At 41.7% G+C, this 20,334-nt stretch overlaps 1 protein-coding gene across 1 annotated transcript in view; it reads left to right on the top strand.

Moving 5' to 3' along the window:
- LOC309857190 (uncharacterized protein) overlaps positions 1-19,758 on the top strand; it is a gene marked incomplete at its 5' end in the record, with an annotated part of 132,330 nt that extends 112,572 nt beyond the window's left edge. Inside the window, 4 exons of the mRNA XM_082750004.1 lie at positions 7,142-7,319; positions 12,686-12,713; positions 12,828-12,888; positions 19,600-19,758. Coding sequence (XP_082606130.1) covers positions 7,142-7,319; positions 12,686-12,713; positions 12,828-12,888; positions 19,600-19,605 — 273 coding nt within the window. The 3' untranslated portion in view covers positions 19,606-19,758. The remainder of the gene's footprint in view (positions 1-7,141; positions 7,320-12,685; positions 12,714-12,827; positions 12,889-19,599) is intronic.
- Between the last annotated feature and the right edge of the window lie 576 nt (positions 19,759-20,334).

The following is a 20,334-nucleotide window of genomic DNA, read 5'->3' on the forward strand; positions in this document are numbered from 1 at the left end:
ATTGATTATCTGCCTTTCTGAGGCAGCGTTCTACCTGGGTTTTCATAACTCCACACTAAGGTATTCTTCCACTAGTGTGGCCTGTTTTGAGGTAATTCCTATACATTCTGGCTATGCTGCTAAATGATGCTATGATCTTGGACTCTTTTTTTTTTTTAACCTCTCTGAGCCTTGGTTTCCTCTGTGCTAATGTGGATAATATACCCTCTCTTGCAGATGTGTGGAGGGCCATGGCTGACTTGGATGCAGTTGGAGTCATCTCACGGCACATGGAATACACAATTTATCTTGCTTCCTGTCTTGCTAACGACATCTTGGTTTTCATGCTGTCTTAGAACAAGTAGAACTTGACTTACATGTAAGTTGTGAATTCACGTACTTTTGACAGAGGTGTTATTTTAGTTTAGTTTAGTTTAGTTTAAAGCAGGCTCCACACCCAGTGCAGAGCCCGGTGCGGAACTCAAACTCACCACCGTGAGATCAAGATCCGAGCTGAGATCAAGAGTTGGCCGCTCAACGAGCCTAGTCACCCAGGCATCCCTTCTGTTTATCATTTTTCAAAAAATGTGACAAGTAACACTTTCTCTGCTTGGACCTGTCCTCACACCTGCTATGCTGGTCTGGGGGTCAGACGTGTAGCTAGTGTAGTGCTGGTGATGTTGAGCAAGACAGTTGTTAAGTCTTTTTACCCTAATTGCTGTTGTCCTATTATTTCCTTTTTTTTTTTTTTAAGATTTTATTTTATATCGTGGTGATATATGCTAAAACTGTTGCTTCTGGTCCTGCCTTAAAACTTGAATATGTAGGGCATTTTTTAAGAATTCATCCCTGGAGATACAGTATTTGTTTTTCTCTGTCTGACTTATTTTGCTTAGCACAATACCCTCTAGGTACATCCATACTGTTGTAAATATCAGGATCTCATCCTTTTTGATGGCTGAGTAATATACCATTGTGTGTATGTACCACTTTGTCTTCTGTTGCTGGACACTTGGGCTGCTTCCATATCTCGGCTACGGAAAATAAAATGCTGCAGTAGGCTTAGGGGTGCCTCCGTGCTTTCAGAATGTTGAGTCTGATGTGTCAACTGCCACAACAGTCGTGGCAACTCAGGAAGGGAGCCAGGTGCAGGAGGTAAGAGGAGGAGTGCAGCTTTAGGCAATCTGAGTTGAGGTGTCTGTTGGACGTGCAGGTGTAGGTTCTGGTTGGACAGTCAAAATGTAGGAATGGGTGCTTGGGGGAAGAGAGATGCAATCATGCTGTTGCCAAGGGATATATTCCTTGTAGAGAGAGTGACAGTTAAGGATTTAGGGTAATTCCTTCTTTTCTTGGGCAGATAAAGGGGAAGAATAAAGGAGTAGTGGATGGAAGGGGAGGGACATGGCTTTGATGCCAGGAAGGCATTTTTGCACAGATGTCTAGAGAAGAGAGATTTCAAGGAATGAAATGTCAGCAATGTTCGATGATGTGAAAAGTTGCAAAGCAGCTTGATTAGGGGGTGGGGGTAGATCGAGGAGGTTGTCACTGAGTACTGAAAGAAAATGGGAGGTGAGTAGTGGAGTCCTAAGCCAGACATAGAGATAGAGTGCCTGGGCGTGAGACCATGGAGGTCACACACAAGAATAGCCTTTTAGAAAGTTTGATGGTAAAGACACAGACGATCATAACTCCAGACATAGCTTGGACAAGGGTGGGTTTTACAGGCTGTGTTTACCTATTTGCAGGTTGACTGAAGGGAGATGACAGATGGTGCATGCTGCTGGATGTTGTGGGTTGAGATGGGATCAGGTATACAGAAAAGCACACAGAGAGGAGTGTATGGATGCCCTGACTGCTTCTGTAGAACACAAGGCCAACATTAGGCATGGAGGGAATGGAACGTGGCTCAAGGAGATGTGCAGTCTCAGATACAGACCACATGGCTCAGAGTCTTACAGGGCTCTCCTTGCCTCCGCGTGGCCCTTCTCACAGGGTTTAAGTTTTGAAGAGTCCTTTTGTTTCTCTGGGTTTGGGGTGTGACTGGAGAGACATAGCAGAGAGCAAGGGCTGAGGAAAGACCAAGAGGGCAGGAACTCACAGAGGGGAGTCTACTACCCTCTCTGCCTTTTCTGGTATGGGCTCTCTCCTGATCTGGATGGACGGATGACCTGCCATTACTTCTTTTAAAAATGCATTTGGCTTTACCCTGCCAGAAAGCAACACATGTTTATTGAAGAATAGTGGGAAACCCCAGAGAAACTGAAGGAAGAAAATAAGCACTCAGCTGAAGACAACCATTCAAAAGTTCTGGCCCTTTTCCTCCCAACTTTCACTGAAGTTGAACAGATAAATGTATATATATGAAGTGATTTCTGGGAAAGACCAAAAAAAAAAAAAAAAGATACCAACAACAAGAAAACAAAAAAGAGAACAAAGCAGAAGAAAACGGTGTTCATTTTCTTCCTGAGGCTGCCCTTCCTCGATACTGCTACTTGGTTTTACTACCTGCTTTTCTCCCTGGGATTTCTTGACAAAACATGGTTCCACTACTTTTACCTTCTTCAAAGTGTTTGACAGAGTCGTTTGCTTTCAACATGGAGTTTGAGCAAAATGGACTATTGTTTTAAAATATTCTATCATGTGTGCTGTAATATCTCATCCTGGACATGATACAAATGCTATGATAAAAAGAAGAGATGCTTTTAAAGTGATCACCAGAGTTGTGAAATTCATTGGCATGATCCTTCTTTTTTTTTTTAAAAAGATTTTATTTATTTATTTGACAGACAGAGATCACAAGTAGGCAGAGAGGCAGGCAGAGAGAGGAGGAAGCAGGCTCCCTGCAGAGTAGAAAGCCCGATGCGGGGCTCGATCCCAGGACCCTGGGATCATGACCTGAGCTGAGGGCAGAGGCTTAACCCACTGAGCCACCCAGGCGCCCCAACATGATCCTTCTTTTGAGGGTCATAATTCGTTTAATTTTTTTCTGCTCCAGCTTAACCTTCGCAGTCTTCAGTTGTTATGTGCATTAGACACAGTATTAGCAGTAGTGGCAGTAAAAATACTCCTGTCACCCTTTACAGGTACCATTTTACTAGCATCTCCTTACCACTGTAGCAGCTTTAAACCCTGTTTCCACCCTGTTCATTCCTTTAAATGCCTTTTCCTTAAAACCTTTTCTTAGTTTTTGGTGTTCTATAGCTTTACCACAAAATGTTTAATTGAAGATTTCTCATCTTGCTTGGTATCTGTGCATTTCCTGTATTTCTGGATTTATCATTTCTGTAATATCCTCAGCTGTTTTCTTCTGAAATTTTGACTCTGTCCTTCTGCTGTACTTCCCAGGATTCTTATTTAAACCTCCCGTCTGTTGTTCGTGTCTCTCAAGCTGGTGTTCATCTTCTTCTCCTGCCTCCTTGTGTTGCATTCTGGGGAATGTCTTCACTTCTTGGTGCAGTGTTGTGAAGTCCTTCATTCGGGGCTCATCTACTGCCCCACCATTCTGGTGTGTTTTCTGTTGTGTTTTACGTCTCAGTGATTTTTGGTCCCTGTTTAACTTCCTTCAGTTCCATGTTCACACTTGGCCTGTTGCTTTTGATAGGCTCTTGATCCTTCTTTATTTTTAAACCTCTTTTGTGTTCTTAAACAATTAACATGTAATATTTTCTATTCTGTATCTGATCATTCCAGTGTCTAAAGTCTTCATTTTCCCTCAGTCTTCTGTCTCTCACAGTGGCCTCATTTCTTGCATGCTCTGTGAAGGGATTTTGAGACCAGATTTATTGGAACATAGATGTAATCTCTTTTAATTCTGTTTTTTGGTGTGTTTTTTTTGTTTGTTTGTTTGTTTGTTTGTCTGTCTGTTTTTTCCTGGAGGGTTTGTCTTTCCTTTGCCAGGAGGCTGGGAGTGTTCTTGGTTGGGATCACTTTGGTTCCATTTGAGGGTCCTGGTTTATTAAGGAAATCTCAGGTTCAGTTCCCCCAACTTACCGTGTGGTGGGAACGGGGTCTGGAGGGCACAGGCCTGTAGAGATCCTGCAGTGAAAATGGCATTTGTTCTCTGGCACCCTGATTTGTTTTTCTTGAGCTTGTTGCTTACAGATCAGGTTTTGGCTCACTTGTTTCTGCCACCTCCCTCTTCCTGCTTCCTTTCCTACCATTTTCTAAGTCCTTTGCTAGTTTTCCAATGTCTTCTAAAGCCCAGAAATGTTTTGTGAATTCCATTTGCCATCACTAATTGCAAGTCTCCTCCTGCAGCAGGAAGGCCAGAGCCAGACACTGTAATGCTCTGCCTCCCACAGAGGAGATTTTAATACCCTCTCCTCGTGTTCAGAAATTCTAGATTGGAGATGGAGTTATGGATACATTACCATCTACAGAGGATTAGTTGCCTATATAATAGAACAAGTATGCATTATTCTAATCTTCCTAAAACTTCCATTTTGCATAATAAATATGAATGAATAAGGAACCCGCATTACTTTAGTTTATGCAGATGTTCGCTTTCTGTCTCTGGCTTTAGATGGTAGGTTGTCATTTGTATGGTTCATTCTGAAAATTGGGTAACTTCATTCTTATTTTCTACATGTTGGTGCCATATAAAGTGATGATTTATGGAGATTCAGAGGTAAATATTTATCAACATCTAAATAATTGGGGAAGGCTTCCTTTACAAAAGGTAGAATTATTAAGACCTGTTTAATCACAGAAGGGATATCCTGTAAAGCTAGCCCATAAATAAAAAGTGGATCAGAAGAAAGCAGAGAGAGGAGAGAATTTGGAAGGAGCACGTGGAGGGACACCTACTGCCTATCCCTGTAAGTCAGGGGCAATCTGGAAGGAAAACCTTGTTAAAGGAGGCAGTAGTGTTTAGATGTAATGAGCTACTGGAAACCTCACAGTGTTGTGGTGAAGCAAGTGGTGTGCAATCAAGTCCGCAGCCCAGTTGAAGTTGTGGCTTCAGGCAGCAAGCGAGCAGGCCTTTCTGTCTGCCTTTATCTCCAGTGGGAGCGACTTGTCCTCCTTGAAGTCAGCCTCCAGACATCTTTTCCTGTCGCTACACATCTGTGCATCACTGAGAATTTCTGCGGTTGCTGCTTCATGGAGATGTTTGTCAGTTTTGGGTTTTGTTTTGTTTTGTTTTTTACCGAGGTTCACTTGCTAACTTTTCTCTTCTCTTAAAAAAAAATTATTTAATCTAGGGGTGCCTGGGAGGCTCAGTGGGTTAAAGCCTCTGCCTTCGGCTCGGCTTGAAGGCATGATCCCAGGGTCCTGGGATTGAGCCCCACATCAGGCTCTCTGTTCAGCAGGGAGCCTGCTTCCCTTCCTCTCTCTCTGCCTGCCTCTCTGCCTGTTTGTGATCTCTGTCTGCCAAATAAATAAATAAAATCTTTAAAAAATATATGTGTTTAATCTAGGGGCACCTGGGTGGCTAAGTGGGTGGGTTAAGCCTGTTTCTTCAGCTCAGGTTATGATCTCAGGGTCCTGGGATTGAGTCCTGCATCAGCAGGGAGCCCTCTTCCTCCTCCTCTCTCTCTGCCTCTCTGCCTACTTTTGATCTCTCTCTGTCAAATAAATAAGTAAGTAAATAAATCTTTTAAAAAAATATATATATAATCTCTTCCAGGAAGAGATTATGCTGAGTGAAAAAAGTCAAGCAGAGAGAGTCAATTAACATATGGTTTCACTTATTTGTGGAGCATTACAAATAGCATGGTGGACAAGGGGAGATGGAGAGAAGGGAGTTGAGGGAAACTGGAAGGGGAGGTGAACCATGACAGACTATGGACTCTGAAAAATAATCTGAGGGTTTTGAAGGGGTAGGGGGTGGGAGGTTGGGGGAACCAGGTGGTGGGTATTAGAGAGGGCACGGATTGCATGGAGCACTGGGTGTGGTGCAAAAACAACGAATACTGTTACACTGAAAAAAATATATATATATATTTCATCTCTTATTACCATGTATTTCAAATGGTAGTGAGGGATGATGGTGTGGGACCCCATGAAGTGAATTCACACTGCCATCTTGACCACAATATAAGTGTCGTACACAGCCGTCCTGTGTCCCCTTTCGTTCTGAAATGGATTCTCTCTTCCCAGCTGTTATCAATAGAAGACAGGGGTCTTTGTTCTTGTAGGTGACTTGTCCAAGATCGCACAACTTTCGAGGTTTAACCTTTGGTCTGATTGTAGGACCCATTTTCTTTAACTCAGTGCCATGCAACCTACCATGTAGGACTCTCAATACTCTCCTGCTTTTGAAGCTGTACTCCACAGGCCACATCTACCAGTGCATATCTATTTTTGTCTAGTTCACTCATTTATTGCACACATTTACTGGATGCCAGCTATGTGTTTCAGGCACCTTTCTAGGTGCTGGAGATATGGCAGTGGGCAAGTCAAACACAACCCCCTGCCCTCATTGAGCATGTTCCATTTCCTACTACTGGAAGCATCCACCAGGAACAATGGACTTATGCCAGAAGTCCAGCAATGATATGAGTTCCAGAAATTTCTGAATGGTTCTTTGTGGAAGTGATGATTTGGCGGCAGCCCTCAAGGTAGCTACCTGCACGGGCAAAAAAAAGGAGGGCTGGTGTAGAAATGCCTGATGAATGGGCTTCAAAGTCAAATAACTGAGCCAGGTCTTTAAGGTCTTATTAAGCTCGGAGATTTTTCAAGAACTTTCCATGATACATAAGCATATTATAGAAAAAACCCTATTCAAAGCACACTGTAAATTTGGAGGATGATTGTCTTTGCATTATTTTTGTGATTAAATGACAGTTGATGATACAGGCACTGTTGTAAGTCACTTATCCCTGTGCAAACACTTTGTGGTAAATTCTTTTATCATCCTTATTTTTCAGAGGTAGAGACTGATGCAAAGGGAGAAGTCTGGTGGTTCTCCACTGGCCACAGCTAAGCAAGCAAAAAGCAAAAAGCAGAGCCTGCATTGGAACCAGGCACTGTGGCTCCAGACCCCAACTCTTCACCCTTGGGCTTCTTGCAGCACGCCTGATTTCTTGTCACTAAGAACTTGGTGCAGGAGTTTAACGGTACCTTTAACTTCTAGTTTTTCTTTCTCAGAACTGAATCTGCATTGCAGTGCATCTCTGCATAAACATGTGTTTAATTTTGTCACCTTTAATTTTGTTTTTAGGTAAGATCTGAAGGAGTCAATCTGTTTCTTCTGTGGCTTCAAGCACTTCAGACAAACTTTGCAGAAGAGCAGGTGCTGATTTTTGCTTGCCTCGTGCCTGGTTTCCCAGCGATCATGTCATCCAGAGGGACCTGCATGGTGGAGACACTCATCAGTCCTAGCCCCGGTGTGGCGGATGGTGAGGAACATTTTAGCCAGCCTTATAGGTTGAAATGACTCTGGAAGTTCTCTTGAGGGATTCCTCAGCTTGTCATGATCCTGAATAGAACCCTTTATTTCATAGATGGGTTTGGAGGAGGAATTATCCCCTGCTCTTGTTCACAGTAATGTCTTACAGACATTAGAATAGAAAGAATCAGAGCCTTTTTTATATGCAATGAGGATGGGAGACATTTACTGAAGTGGTGGAAACAGGAATGGAAGGGAGGACTCAGATGTTGGAAACAACAGGAAGTGGAGACACATCATGTATCTGGAGTGTTTACTTGGCTGTGAATGAAATTTAAATCTGCCATCCAAAACTACTGTTTATTGTCCTCAGCATGATTGTCTCACGAGTGGACATTCATCTGCTCACCCAGCCCTGTATTTTCATGCCGCATTCATGGAAAGACAGTAGCTGCTTCCTGGGAAAGTCATGGCAACCATCTGTGTCCCATGAGTTTTTAAGGAACTTGCCAGTTAGGGCCATTGATTGATTAATGCACATCACTTTATTGCCCAAAGACAGGTATTTGATCCTTAGGCTGACCGAAGCAGAATTTGGCAGAGAGAAGAATAGTTTAGAGGGAGAGGTGGCTTCATGGGAGTTTGTACCGTATTTCCAACCCCTTGATGCTCGCTGGCCTGGAGTGTAGCGTGAGCAGGTTCCAAAGGAGGGGCAGATGTATTTTAATGAAGGCCATTTTTTAAAAACCCTTTGAACGTTGGTGAAAGAACTCCTTTTTTTCCCCACTCTGGAGCAAAGATATATCCACAAGAATCACTCCACTCTTGCCGGCCATATCAGGGGAAAGGATCGCTGAGGACCAAACATGCTTTTTCCTTCAAGTCCTATTGAACTGTATGGTTATTCAGGTAAAAGCAAAATCTTGGATAATTCAGGAATGGTCTTTCTCTTGATAGGAAAGAGGAAACATTGCTTATTTTCTCCCAGCTCATCCATATTTTGTATGTTTGCTTGTTTGTTTGTTTGTTTGTTTTTTGAGTTGACTCTTTATGATATTTCACTAGAACTTGAATATGTGCTATATCACATCAGCAAAGACCTGGCATACATAATATTTTGTGTGAGAGTGTATGTCAAGCAAACATTTCAGTTCTCCCATCGGCTTTTATATTACCATATTCACACAGAACACTTTACTTCTAACACTGTGGCTGAGGCTGTGGATTTTTCCCTCACCAGGCAACTCTGCAACACCAGCTGGGTGTCCTGTAGTTTTACTCAGCTTTGACACTGTCTGCCTTGATATGGCATCTGATCCCACAGGTTAAGGGCTCAGTCCCGTGAGACTGTTCCATCACATTCAGGTGCCAGTCATAAGTAGGAGGAGCCCAGGTTACCCACAACTTCTCTACAACTTGGCTACAAATCAGAGGTTCCTTCAACTCCTCCTCTGGTTCAACTGAGTGGCTCGCAGAACTCTGGGAAACATTTGTTTTCATTTGCAATTTATGAAAGATATGATAAAGGATACAGATGAACAGTCAGATGCAGAGACACAAAGGGCACAGTCTGGGAGGGTCCCAAGCACAGGAATGTCTATTCCTGTGGAGCTGGGTTTTATCCCCCTCCTGGTACCTGGATATGTTGACTTACCTGGAAGTTTCCTGAAACCCCTGCTATGAGGATTTTTTTTAAAAGATTTTATTTATTTATCAAAGAGAGAGAGGGGGAGAGAGCGAGCACAGGCAGACAGAATGGCAGGCAGAGGCAGAGGGAGAAGCAGGCTCCCTGCTGAGCAAGGAGCCCGATGTGGGACTCGATCCCAGGACGCTGGGATCATGACCTGAGCCGAAGGCAGCTGCTTAACCAACTGAGCCACCCAGGCGTCCCTGCTATGAGGATTTTTATGGAGGATTCCTTACATAGATGTGCTCTGCTTTTAGCCCCCTCCCCTCTCTGGGGGAATGTAGGGGTTGGGGTGGGGGTGCCGAAGATTCTAAATTCTAATCATGGTGTGGTCTTCCTGGTGATGTGTCCCCACTGAGGAGCCATCTCGGAGCCCACCCAGAGTTGTGTTATTAGAACAAAATATTAAACTCAAAATGGATGGAAGACCTCAATGTAAGATAGGAATTCTTGCCAGTTTTCTTAAGGTGATTCTTTCTCTCTGCTATCCCTCAAGATTCTATCCTTGCCTCCCTTCCTGACTGCACTGTCCTATTGGGCAATCTTGCCTATTGGGCAGGTGGAATGGACCAGTAGGGTCAAAATGCACAGCTTCTAGAAGGCAAAGGGATACTCCAGTCTGCTCTAAGGACTTTGGAGTCTTTGTGTTTTTGGTGCTGGTGAAAGGAAATGAGAGAGGAGAGCAGACAAGAGAGAATGCTAAGTCATTAGAGAGAACTGGTAGGATAAAATACAGGCATGATGAGTAGAATGAGTTTAAAAACATGATACCATTGGGTGATTTTTTTAATACTCAGTAAGAATATTTTTAACAAAGTGAACCATTTAGTTTTGAAATATTCATTCTTAGCATAATTTGAGTTTTAAGATAGGATTACATTACAGGATTGTCAACATTATTTGTCACCATGACTTTTTTTTTAATTTCGGATAGGAATTTTAATAAGATAGCATTTTATTTCAGTAGACATTTAAGTTAAAATTTAAATGTATATATGTTCTTTCCCACATATTATCCAAAGGCTACAAATTAGAGTGGAAGAATAAGGAGAATCAAGATACTTGTTTTAAAGTTCTTTTTACACTGTTTTGAAAATATTGTCTTCCTCATTTATTTCCATCATTTACCATGTTAGCAAAATCTACAAACTTGTACTTGGTAAGTACTGATTGGGCTGGGTATAGAGGATGTCCACAGGGAAGCTGCCATTCTCTTTCAAAGTGACCTTTGTTTATTTTTAAGCAAAATAGTCACTTTATTCTTATATTTAATGGTAACTTTATTGTAAGAGGTTTAAAGTTTCCTAATAAATGATTTTACCTATTTGTACAAACTATTTATTTGTACCTCAGGAAGACTGTGGCTCCTAAAATAATTCAACATGTGTCATGATTCTTCTTGGTATAATTATATTTAAAATTAAGTTTTAAAATTTTAATTTTTAATTGAAACTGTTTATTGAAGGCAGTGTTTATTTTCTCATGCAAAGATGTTGAAATAAACATTCTCGTTGAAGTCTTCTCTTAACGGTGTTGAGGTACGGTGACCCCAGGCCCCAGACCTTGCCCAGTGGTGAGGCAGACCATCCCAGGCCATGCAACTGCCCAGAGTAGCCCTTCCTTATATCCTGGATCTTTCATCCACTACGTGCTACTTACAGCTTCTTATGGAGGGGCCAATATTTGGGCAACTGTGCAACCTAAGTGCAGTAAGCTCCAGAAAGGAAGGAAACATGAGGGAATTTCTAGTTTCACTGCTCAGGGTTTTTTGGGTTTTTGTTTGTTTGTTTGTTTGTTTTCCCCTATGAAAAATGAAGGCTCACAGGACATAAGTATCCCTTTGATTGGTGCTGGGGTGGGGAAGCAAATTTTCTTCTCCCTATTATTGGAAAGCAGGCAAAATTAGTTAAAGTGAATAATCAGAAACAATTTGGGAGGGAAAGAGATCACAACAGGCATTAATCCATGTGGTGAATGTGGACTACTAATTCAGTTGTCTTTGGGTGTTTACTTACATACACACAAATGTGCATGCTTGGATCAGGGGAAAGCAGCAAAAACTTGATGCCTTTTGAAATATGTAGAAGTACTAACCTTTAGAGGTACCGGGCTGTGTATTTGTTAGCTATCTGTATATGGGTATTTTTTTCAGAACTTGATTCTGATTTGATAAATAGTCTATATTCACTGTGGAAAACATAGTATACTTTAATATATTGAATTAAAGTTCTTTATTGAGAACTTGTCTGCCTCATGCAAGTGCCTCCAGGTATATAAAAGGTGGGAGGTCGGGGTACCAGGTGGTGGGTAATATAGAGGGCATGGATTGCATGGAGCACTGGGTGTGGTACAAAAACAATGAATACTGTTATGCTGAAAATAATAAAAAAAAAAGAAAGTAAGAGAGCTGGACATACAGCAAGTAGTAGCTCAAGTCCAATACCATGTAACTTTTTGTATTGATTATGAAATTTAAAGGAGAAAGGGACTTTTTTTTATTATTCTATTTCTTTTCAGTGTTCCAGAATTCATTGTTTATGCACCACACCCAGTGCTTCATGCAATATGTGCCCTCCATAATACCCATCACCAGGCTCACCCAACCCCCTACCTGCCTCCCTTCTAAAGCCCTCAGTTTGCTTCTCAGAGTCCACAGTCTCTCATGGTTTGTCTCCCCCACCAATTTCCCTCAACTCACTTCTCCCCTCCATCTCCCAATGTCGTCTGTGTTATTCCTTATGCTCCAGAAGTAAGAAACCATATGATAATTGACTCTGCTTGACTTATTTCACTCAGCATAATCTCTTCCAGACCAGTTCATGTTGATACAAAAGTTGGGTATTCATTCTTTCTGATGGAGGCATAATAATCCATATTGTATATGGACCACATCTTTATCCATTCATCCATTGAAGGGCATCTTGGTTATTTCCACACTTTAGTGACTTTGGCCATTGCTGCTATGAACATTGGTGTACAGATGGCCCTTCTTTTCACTACATCTGTATCTTCTTGGTATATACCGAGTGCAGTTGCAGGGTCATAGGGCAGCTCCATTTTAATTTTTTTGAGGAATTTCCACACTGTTTCCCAATGTGGCTGCACCAAGAAAGGGACTTGTTATTAATTCTGTGGAGCTGGTCAAGTCAAAATTCAAAGATGAATTTTTTCAGACATAAAGTAGTTTATACTGATTCTATTCTTCAGATTCACCTACAAGGAAAAGGCTATGAAACTAAAGTCTCATGGATTTGATTAGGGTAGTATTGGATGTTAAAGTACCTGAAATGATGAAGAATGTCTGTACATTCTTCTATATTTGTTTCAGTCCTAAAATATTAAATTAGTTATAATGTATGTGAAAATATCCTTACTATTAGAATTGCTTATCCTTTCTCAAATTTTCTAGTGGCTTAGTACTTAGTACTTCCAAAGCTGTATGCCATAGCTATAATAAGCAAGCAGTAACAGGAGTCACCATCCCACCTTTGTCAGGTCACAAGGCAGAATCAGAAACAAGTCTACCAAAAAATGTCATCCCTAATAATTTCTGGTACTTTAATTTTAAAGTTTTAGTTGATATTCATCCAATCAAATATAGAGCTGAGGTATATGTTTGTGAGAAATTGAACTGTTTAGGGTGGTGGCTTACACTCACTCCCCTAATCATGTATTCTGTTTCCTTCCAGACATCCCCCATTTGAGACCAGCGCCAGTGTATGTACATTACTACAACTCAAGACAATGAAAACATTTATAGTATAAAAATTCCATACATGGCAATTCACATTGTTTTTATTAAATGGATTATAAATTTCTTTTTGGAAAAAAGTATCTAGCTATAATCCAAAACACTCAAAATCGAGTTGCTGTACTGCCCCAAATCATACAGGTATGTCATTCCTCTTTTTATTATATTTTACATAGGTAAAAATATACTAACACATACCAAAGTAATTGACTCATAGGGGTTTTGGTTCCTAAAGGATGCTGGTTCTAGGGATTATGTTTATGGGTGGGCTCTCTCTCTGTTGCTGAGGCGTCAGAGGGACTTCTGAGATAGCACTTGCCATGCCCTGCTGACATTGCCATGACAAGGTGATCTTGGGGGCCAGGGAGATGTTCTGAAAACATGATGTTGTGTGCAGTCTCCTGGACCCTCTCATTTTCCTTCCTTTGCTCAAGAGCCAGTGACATCAGAGCATAAGACCAGGGGCCTGTGTTGCCTTCACCCATCCCCAGCACCAGGCAGGCCCTCAATAATCATGTAGGTGGGCTGTGGGAAGGACCTATTTGACTGCCAAGTGCCTCTTGGCATCTCAGAGGGAGCAGTGGAAGAGATCTCAGGATTTTGAGGTGCCATGATGGAATGCCTGGAAGAAAAGGCAGACTCTCTTTAGAAGGCTTTCAGTGAAGACCTCTTTCTGTGTGGGGCCCATGGTATACCTTCCCTCTCTTGTGGTCCTTGGTCATAGAGAAATGGGCTTTCCCAGCAGGTTGAGTTTCTTAGAGACTTTGTGCTGTGTAAGGAAGGACAACTTGGGGAGGTTTGAGAGGGGCTGCTTCATGGCAGGGGCCTGCTTTTATGCACAAAGCATGGTCCCCTTAGAGTAGCTTCGCTGATGCCCCAGAGTTCCCCAAAGTGTGACTAGGCCTGAGCTGCAAGAGTTCACACACCTGAGTGGCAGGTAGCATCTTGGTGGAGGAGCACCAAACTGAGGTCCAGAGCCCGTGTCCTCATTGATTAAGAACTGACTACAGAGCTAGACAAACTTATTGTCAAGAAGTCTGAGGGGGATACAGTTACAGTAAAGAGCAGCAAAATACTTACTAAGATTTTGAAAGGGAGCTTTGGGGTGCGTGGATGGCTCAGTTGGTTAAATGTCTGCCAGAGATCAAACCCTGTGGTGGGGGGTGGGGAGTCCCTGCTAAGTGAGGAGTCTGCTTCTCCCTCTCCCTTTCCCTATGCCACTCTCCCTGTCTGTGCTCACTTTCTCTCTGTCTCTCTGTGTCAAATAAATTTTATAAATCTTTTAAAACATAAAAATACAAGAAAGATTTGAAACTTAAATTCACTAGTTGTAACATGTAATAGGAACCCTGTAAACAGTAATGATCACTGCTGAGAACAAAATTGATTTTTTTAAAGATTTTATTTATTTGGCAGAGAGAGATCCCAAGTAGGCAGAAAGGCAAGCAGAGAGAGAGGAGGAAGCAGGCTCCCCACCGAGCAGTGAGCCCAATGCAGGACTCGATCCCAGGACCCTGAGATCATGACCTGAGCTGAAGGCAGTGGCTTAACCCACTGAGCCACCCAGGTGCCCCACAAAATTGATTTTCCAAAGGAATATCCCAGAACACTGAGGAAAATTTCAAAGAGATGGAAATGAGAAACGAATAAGTAAGATCTGAGGTCAGGTCCAAATCTACCTTGCAAGTACCCTGAGGACAAAAGGAGAAAATAACAGAAGTTATAACTGAACTAATGCAGCATTTACTTGAACTGAAAAACAGTCATGCCTTCAGTTCATAAAGCCTTCAAGTCCCAGGGAGAATTAGCTGAACAGACTCAAACCAAAACAGACGTAAACCTATTTGACTTTCAGGGACTAAGAAAAAAATTGTCAGAGTTCCAAACAGAAACCACCAGTTCCTTCTAGAAAATGAGACAGAGTATCATTGAATATTGACTTTAAGCTCTATCCCTCAGAGCTGAAAGAACTCTCTTTCTTAGAACTCTTGCTTCCTATCACATATGTAAGCAGATGTCAGATTGATTGACCTTGTAAATTGGTTTAAGTTCTAACTCTACAAACAAAATGATAAAGAATTTGGAGACAATCTAGGGGCATGTAAAAATTTGGGAAGTGGTAGACTACCTTAGGTAGAGATAAGACCCACAGGCCATAGAAGAAATGACATGCCACTTTATTTTAAAAATTTGAAAAAGATTTGTATATCAAAAAAGAGTAAAGCTGCATGTGGGCAACAGGCTGTGAAAAGCATCTGTAACATCAGCTGTTCAAGGAGTTCATGTCTCTGACGTGCCTACAAATTGAGAAGAAGACAAACAGTCCGATTGAAAAACAGACAAAATGAGAGGAAGGAGAAGTTCATGGAAAAGGAAACAGAAATGACCCTGGATTTCATAGTGAGCCAGGGAACACCATTAGTTCTGGACCATGTTGAGACACCTTTATTCACTCACCCTGTAGACAAAAACTAAAAATCATCAGGTAGACAAAAATTTGCATGAAATCATATATAAGAAACTCAGCCCCACTCTTTGATAAATTTTACAGTCTATTTTGTGTGATTGTTAAGTCAATTCAAAACAATCTGTTTAGAGACTCTGACTGTTCCCTACTTGGTTACAAATTTTCAGGGAACCATCACTGTATTTATTGAGAATAATTTCCTCATTCTTGAAAAATACATTTGAGTGATGAAAAATAGCAAGAATAATGGAATAGCCACAAATTCAAGGTTCTAGTTTTCCCCCCGCCCTTAGTGGGAAAGGAAACTTTTCACACATGTGAGTCATCTAATTTTATTATCTGGATTTCTTAGTTTCCGTAAAGTCTGACCTCCTGAATCAGTTTGGATGGTTGTCTCATCCTAACTCAAACTGTCTTAAAGATTAAAAAAAAAAAAAAAAACCTTCAATCTCATGAAGAAGCAGCTCATGGCAGTGCTTGCGGAGAATGTGTTTTATTCACACTGTCTCCATGATTTTCTCCATTTTTCCCTACTGTGCCATTTCCCTCTGGCCAGTTTGTCTTCCACCCCCTGCTGACTGTGTGATGGCTGCCCGCAGTGGGGGCACTGCTTTTCTTGTTCACATTCAGAGACAACCCAGATATTTCTGTAAAGCCCTTCCCGTTTGTGTGTGTGGGACAACCTAGGTTACTGTCTCTCATAGAACAGTAACAAGGCACTGACTGTCGTGCAGCTGGCTGTGTGAATGGCCCAGGAGGAACATGACTGGCTTCCATGACAGACCCCTTCCCTGTAGTGTGGATGGGGCCAGCTTCCTGTGAGTCACCTGGGCTGCAGTGGAGGAGGCACACAGTGCACTGGGGTTCAGGGAGGGGGAGGGAGGAAGGATGCTGGCAGTCAACTCTCCAGATCCAGTACTACCACACCCTGAAGATAGTCCTACCTAGAAATGGTCCCTGCCATTGTACAGACTCAATATGTCTCAGTGAGTTCTTCTAGTAGTTTTTAGTGCCACTGTAGCAAATGACAAATTCTCAGTGGCTTGAAACAACACAAATTGATTATCTTGCAGTTCTGGAGGTCAGAAGTTCAAAAATCAGTCTCCGTGTGGTAAAATCGGGGTGTTAGCAGCCTGTGTTCCTTCTGGAGGCTCTAGAGGAGAATCCACTTTCTTGCCTTGTCCTGCTTCTAAAGCTGCCTGCATTCCCTGACTTGTGGCCCTTCATTGCACCACCTTTTATCCCTCTGTTTCCAACTTCACATTGCCTTCTGATTCTGATCCTCCTGTCTCCTTATGGATCCTCATGATTACATTGGGACCACCGAGGTAATCCAGGATAATCTCTCCCCCCTCACACCTTAATTTAATCATGCTTGCTAAATCCCATTTGCCAGGTAAGGTAAAGTACTCAGAGCTTCTTGGGCTCAGGATATGGTCATCTTTGGGGCAGTCGCTATTCAGCTGGTCAGTTGCCTCCTGTGCTCCCTTTTATGCCTCACACCTCATCTCACATGTGTCTGCTGTGTTCCTCTCTTCATCTGCATTGCAAATGAGAAATGCAGCAATTTAAACCATTGAATATTAGATTTTGGAGATAGTTGCAGGAATAAAAGCACATATAATTTTATTTGTGTCCTAAAAGTTTTTGTTTGGAATTTTAAATTTTATCTAATTGTCCCTAGGTAAATTAAATATGATTCAATCAGTTGATCTGAAAAATCTTTTCAAAGAGTATACCGCTGTTGTAAAGGCCCTTCAAAACAGTATTTTGAGTGCTGTTTCCAAATGAAGTTTACACTTTCACCCTTATCACTGTATTAAAGGTCATGTTGCAGGGTTTTGTGTGTGTCTGCTTTTTTCCAAAGTGAACTTGCTTCTCTATCTAAAACTAATACCTCTAACAGTATTTTTCACCAGGGAGGAGAGGAATTAGTGTATCTTCTAGACTAAGTTTTCTTTCCACGTGAAGAATCTGTTAGGACTAATATTCATGGGAGAAGGAAAAGACAGTAGCTCTTACACCCCATATACTATGTTGACAACAACAGTATAAGCCTGACCAAAGCTGTACATCTTGGTGCATCATTTCAGCTGAAACGTGTTCAGTGAAGTATGATTTATTCCTTAGTAATTCATTTTTGTGTGAGATAAAAGTACATCAACAGAAATTAGGGAAAGCAGAGTGGTAATTTTAAAATTTCATCATTGACTGTTTTTTTTTTTACCAGTTCTATAAGCACATTAATTGATATTAAAACCCATAAAAGCTCATTTGGGAATGAAAAAGAAAGTTTGAGGTGGTATTGATTTTTTAATGATATTTGTATTTATTTGTATGATTACGCTTAGTTACACTTTGATTGAGTCCGAATGTGCCCTTCAACAATAATCCATGGGCTCTGGGTTTCCTGAAGTTGTATGTCATGGGGTGAACAGTTAGAAAAAGTGAATCCCACCAATTGACAACCCTATGGGGGTTTATATATTACACAAACACATTTGTTTGTTGACTGCCACTCCAGTACTTTCTGTGTCCTCGAGCTCCACCCACGTGGTGCAGGCTGCCCCCATCTGTGCTGGAGAATCATGACGGGGCATTCAGTGGCCTTAGGCATCCCCAGAGAGCTGCAGTTGCATCCTCTCATTTCCCACCTAGTTTGTGGGCATCCCCCTTTAGCTTGACCCTGACAGTGGACAGGTCTCAGTATGAGCTGTCTGTGGGAAGAAACAAGATGTTGGGGGGGCAGCGGTAGTTGTTGATGGGAAGTTTTAAGTGTCAGGTTGTATCTTGCAATTTTCTGAACCCTGGCAGTGCAGGCCTGGGCCAACCTGGTATGTCTGTTTCACCAACCAAATCTTCCTCATGTGCCCAAGAAGTGAAACCATATTTGCATTTGCCACCAGAATCAACTAATACTAAATAATAGTTGAGAATTCCAGCTTGATTATAGTGAGTGGAAAATGGACCTCTCTGGTTAATTCTTACATATGATTTTACTGTTCATCTTCATAAAAGGGATAAGAAATGAGGAAACGTGGATTATCAGTTTGTTTTCACTCTCATCACTCACTGCAGTTATAATTTTCAAAATACCAAGATGTTTTTCAAAAGTAGTTGTTTTTTTGTTTTTTGTTTTTTTGTTTTGTTTTGTTTTGTTTTGTTTTTGTGGAGGGAGTAGGGACTAAGACTAAGGAAAGCATTGTTCTATCAAGAGAAGTCGTTTTCAATTTATGGTATGATGGGAAATCCATCTCGTATGTCCTATTTGGATAACAGAGCTCACTCTTAATTTTTTTAAACTTCCTTTGATTTTTTAATTGAATTATAGCTGACCCACAATGTTGCATTCGTTTCAGATATAAAACAACAAGATTTGACAAGTCTGTATGTTATGCTGTGCTCGCCGTACTGTACCACCAACCATATTCCCTATGCTGTGCCTTTCGTCCTGCAACTTATTAATTTTGTAACTGGAAGCCTGTTATCTCCCACTGTATTTCACGCATTTTGCCTGTCCACCCGCTGCCTCCTCTTTGGAAACGATCAATTTGTTCTCTGTAGTTATGGGTCTTTTTCTGTTTTTCTGTGTGTTCAGGGAACTTTTTAAGATAACTTGGTGCCTTTAAACATATTCCTTGATTTCCATTAGTTTGGATACGTATTTGCCATGTTACCCAATTAGTTATGTAATGACTTCAAAATTTGGGGGCTTAAAACAACCCTTTTGTCATATTACATATGTTTTGGGGGTCAGAAATTGGGGCAGGATCTCATGGGGCAATTTTTATGCTTAATACGGCATTAACTGAGGTCAGTGGGTGGTGGCCTTCAGCAGGCGGCTGCTTGGTCTAGAGGATTCAGGATGACTTTATGCACATGCCTGTCACTTTGATGGGTACAGTTGTGAGACGAGGCTCAGATGGCCCTCCACTTCCGTGCAGTCTTTGTAACAAGGTTGTTGGACTTATTTCCTGTCCACTCAGAGCTCCAATAGCAAATGTTCCAAGAGAGGGGTTCCTTTTGGACTTGGGCCTGAAACTGACACGTTTATTTCACTGTTTAACACAGTCACATAGCCCATGTGAATCAAAGGGAATGGGGAGTCATAGGATTTGTGATCATTTTTTAACGTGCTACATATGTTCATATGTGCATTTTTTTCCCATTTCTCTGACCTGTGGGAAAATGGAAGTTATTGATCAAAGAGTCACAGGTTATCAAGCGGTATGAGAGACTTCAGACTTAATCCAACCTCCATACTTTATAGATTAAAGAATATATATGTAGGTGCACATGTACATCTCCATATCAGTTATTATATATACACTTGTATATCACTAAAAATGGTATCTGTGGATTAGCCAATTCTTCTATCTTCATAGGAATGAAAAGGACTCGTCATTCCCCGGCAAATCTGAAGAAAGAAGCCAGAGCAAGAGTAAGGGAGAAAGAGAGTGAGAGGAGCATCTGATGGGATAGGATTTCTTACAAAAGGACTCCTGAAGTGACCAGAGAAAACAGACCAACAGAAAAGGGCAGACTTTGACCAAGCGGTGCTCAACGACGTGAATATCCACATGGAACAGAAGAGGTTTTAACGCTATTCCCTACTGATGTAGCCTACATACTGAAGAGGACATCAGAAGTTTTCTGGAAGATACCATAGAAAACCATTTTGAGGACCTGGGGGCGGTGGCAGAGATGAGTGGAACAGAACACCAAAAACAGGAAGCCCAAGAAAGCTTGGGTGCCGCTTCCAGATGGCGACGAGAGAAGAATTAGGCACGAACCAGTCAGCTGGAAAAGACTGGGAGCAGGGGACAACAGTCGAAAAGGACGTCTGCCAAGAGCAACTCGACAGTCTCACTTTTATTGGATAGAAAACAATAGCCAAAGAAGGATTGAGGAAGGTCAAATGTTAATCCCATCTTGCTGACAAGCAAGAAGGAGGATAAAGTTTATAGTTAAACAAGCACATTGAAAGAACTCTTCTAACTAGCAACAGGCACTTCTGGGAAGAGAAAGGCTCTATGGCGGATAAGGGAGGCAGGCGGTTTTCATTCCACCCTGAGCTAACCTGTCGTTCCCGGGTGCTCTGCTTTCCTGAAGCAGGCGGC

Source organism: Mustela nivalis, assembly GCF_964662115.1.
Source record: "Mustela nivalis genome assembly, contig: HAP1_SCAFFOLD_486, whole genome shotgun sequence".
Lineage (NCBI taxonomy): Eukaryota > Metazoa > Chordata > Mammalia > Carnivora > Mustelidae > Mustela > Mustela nivalis.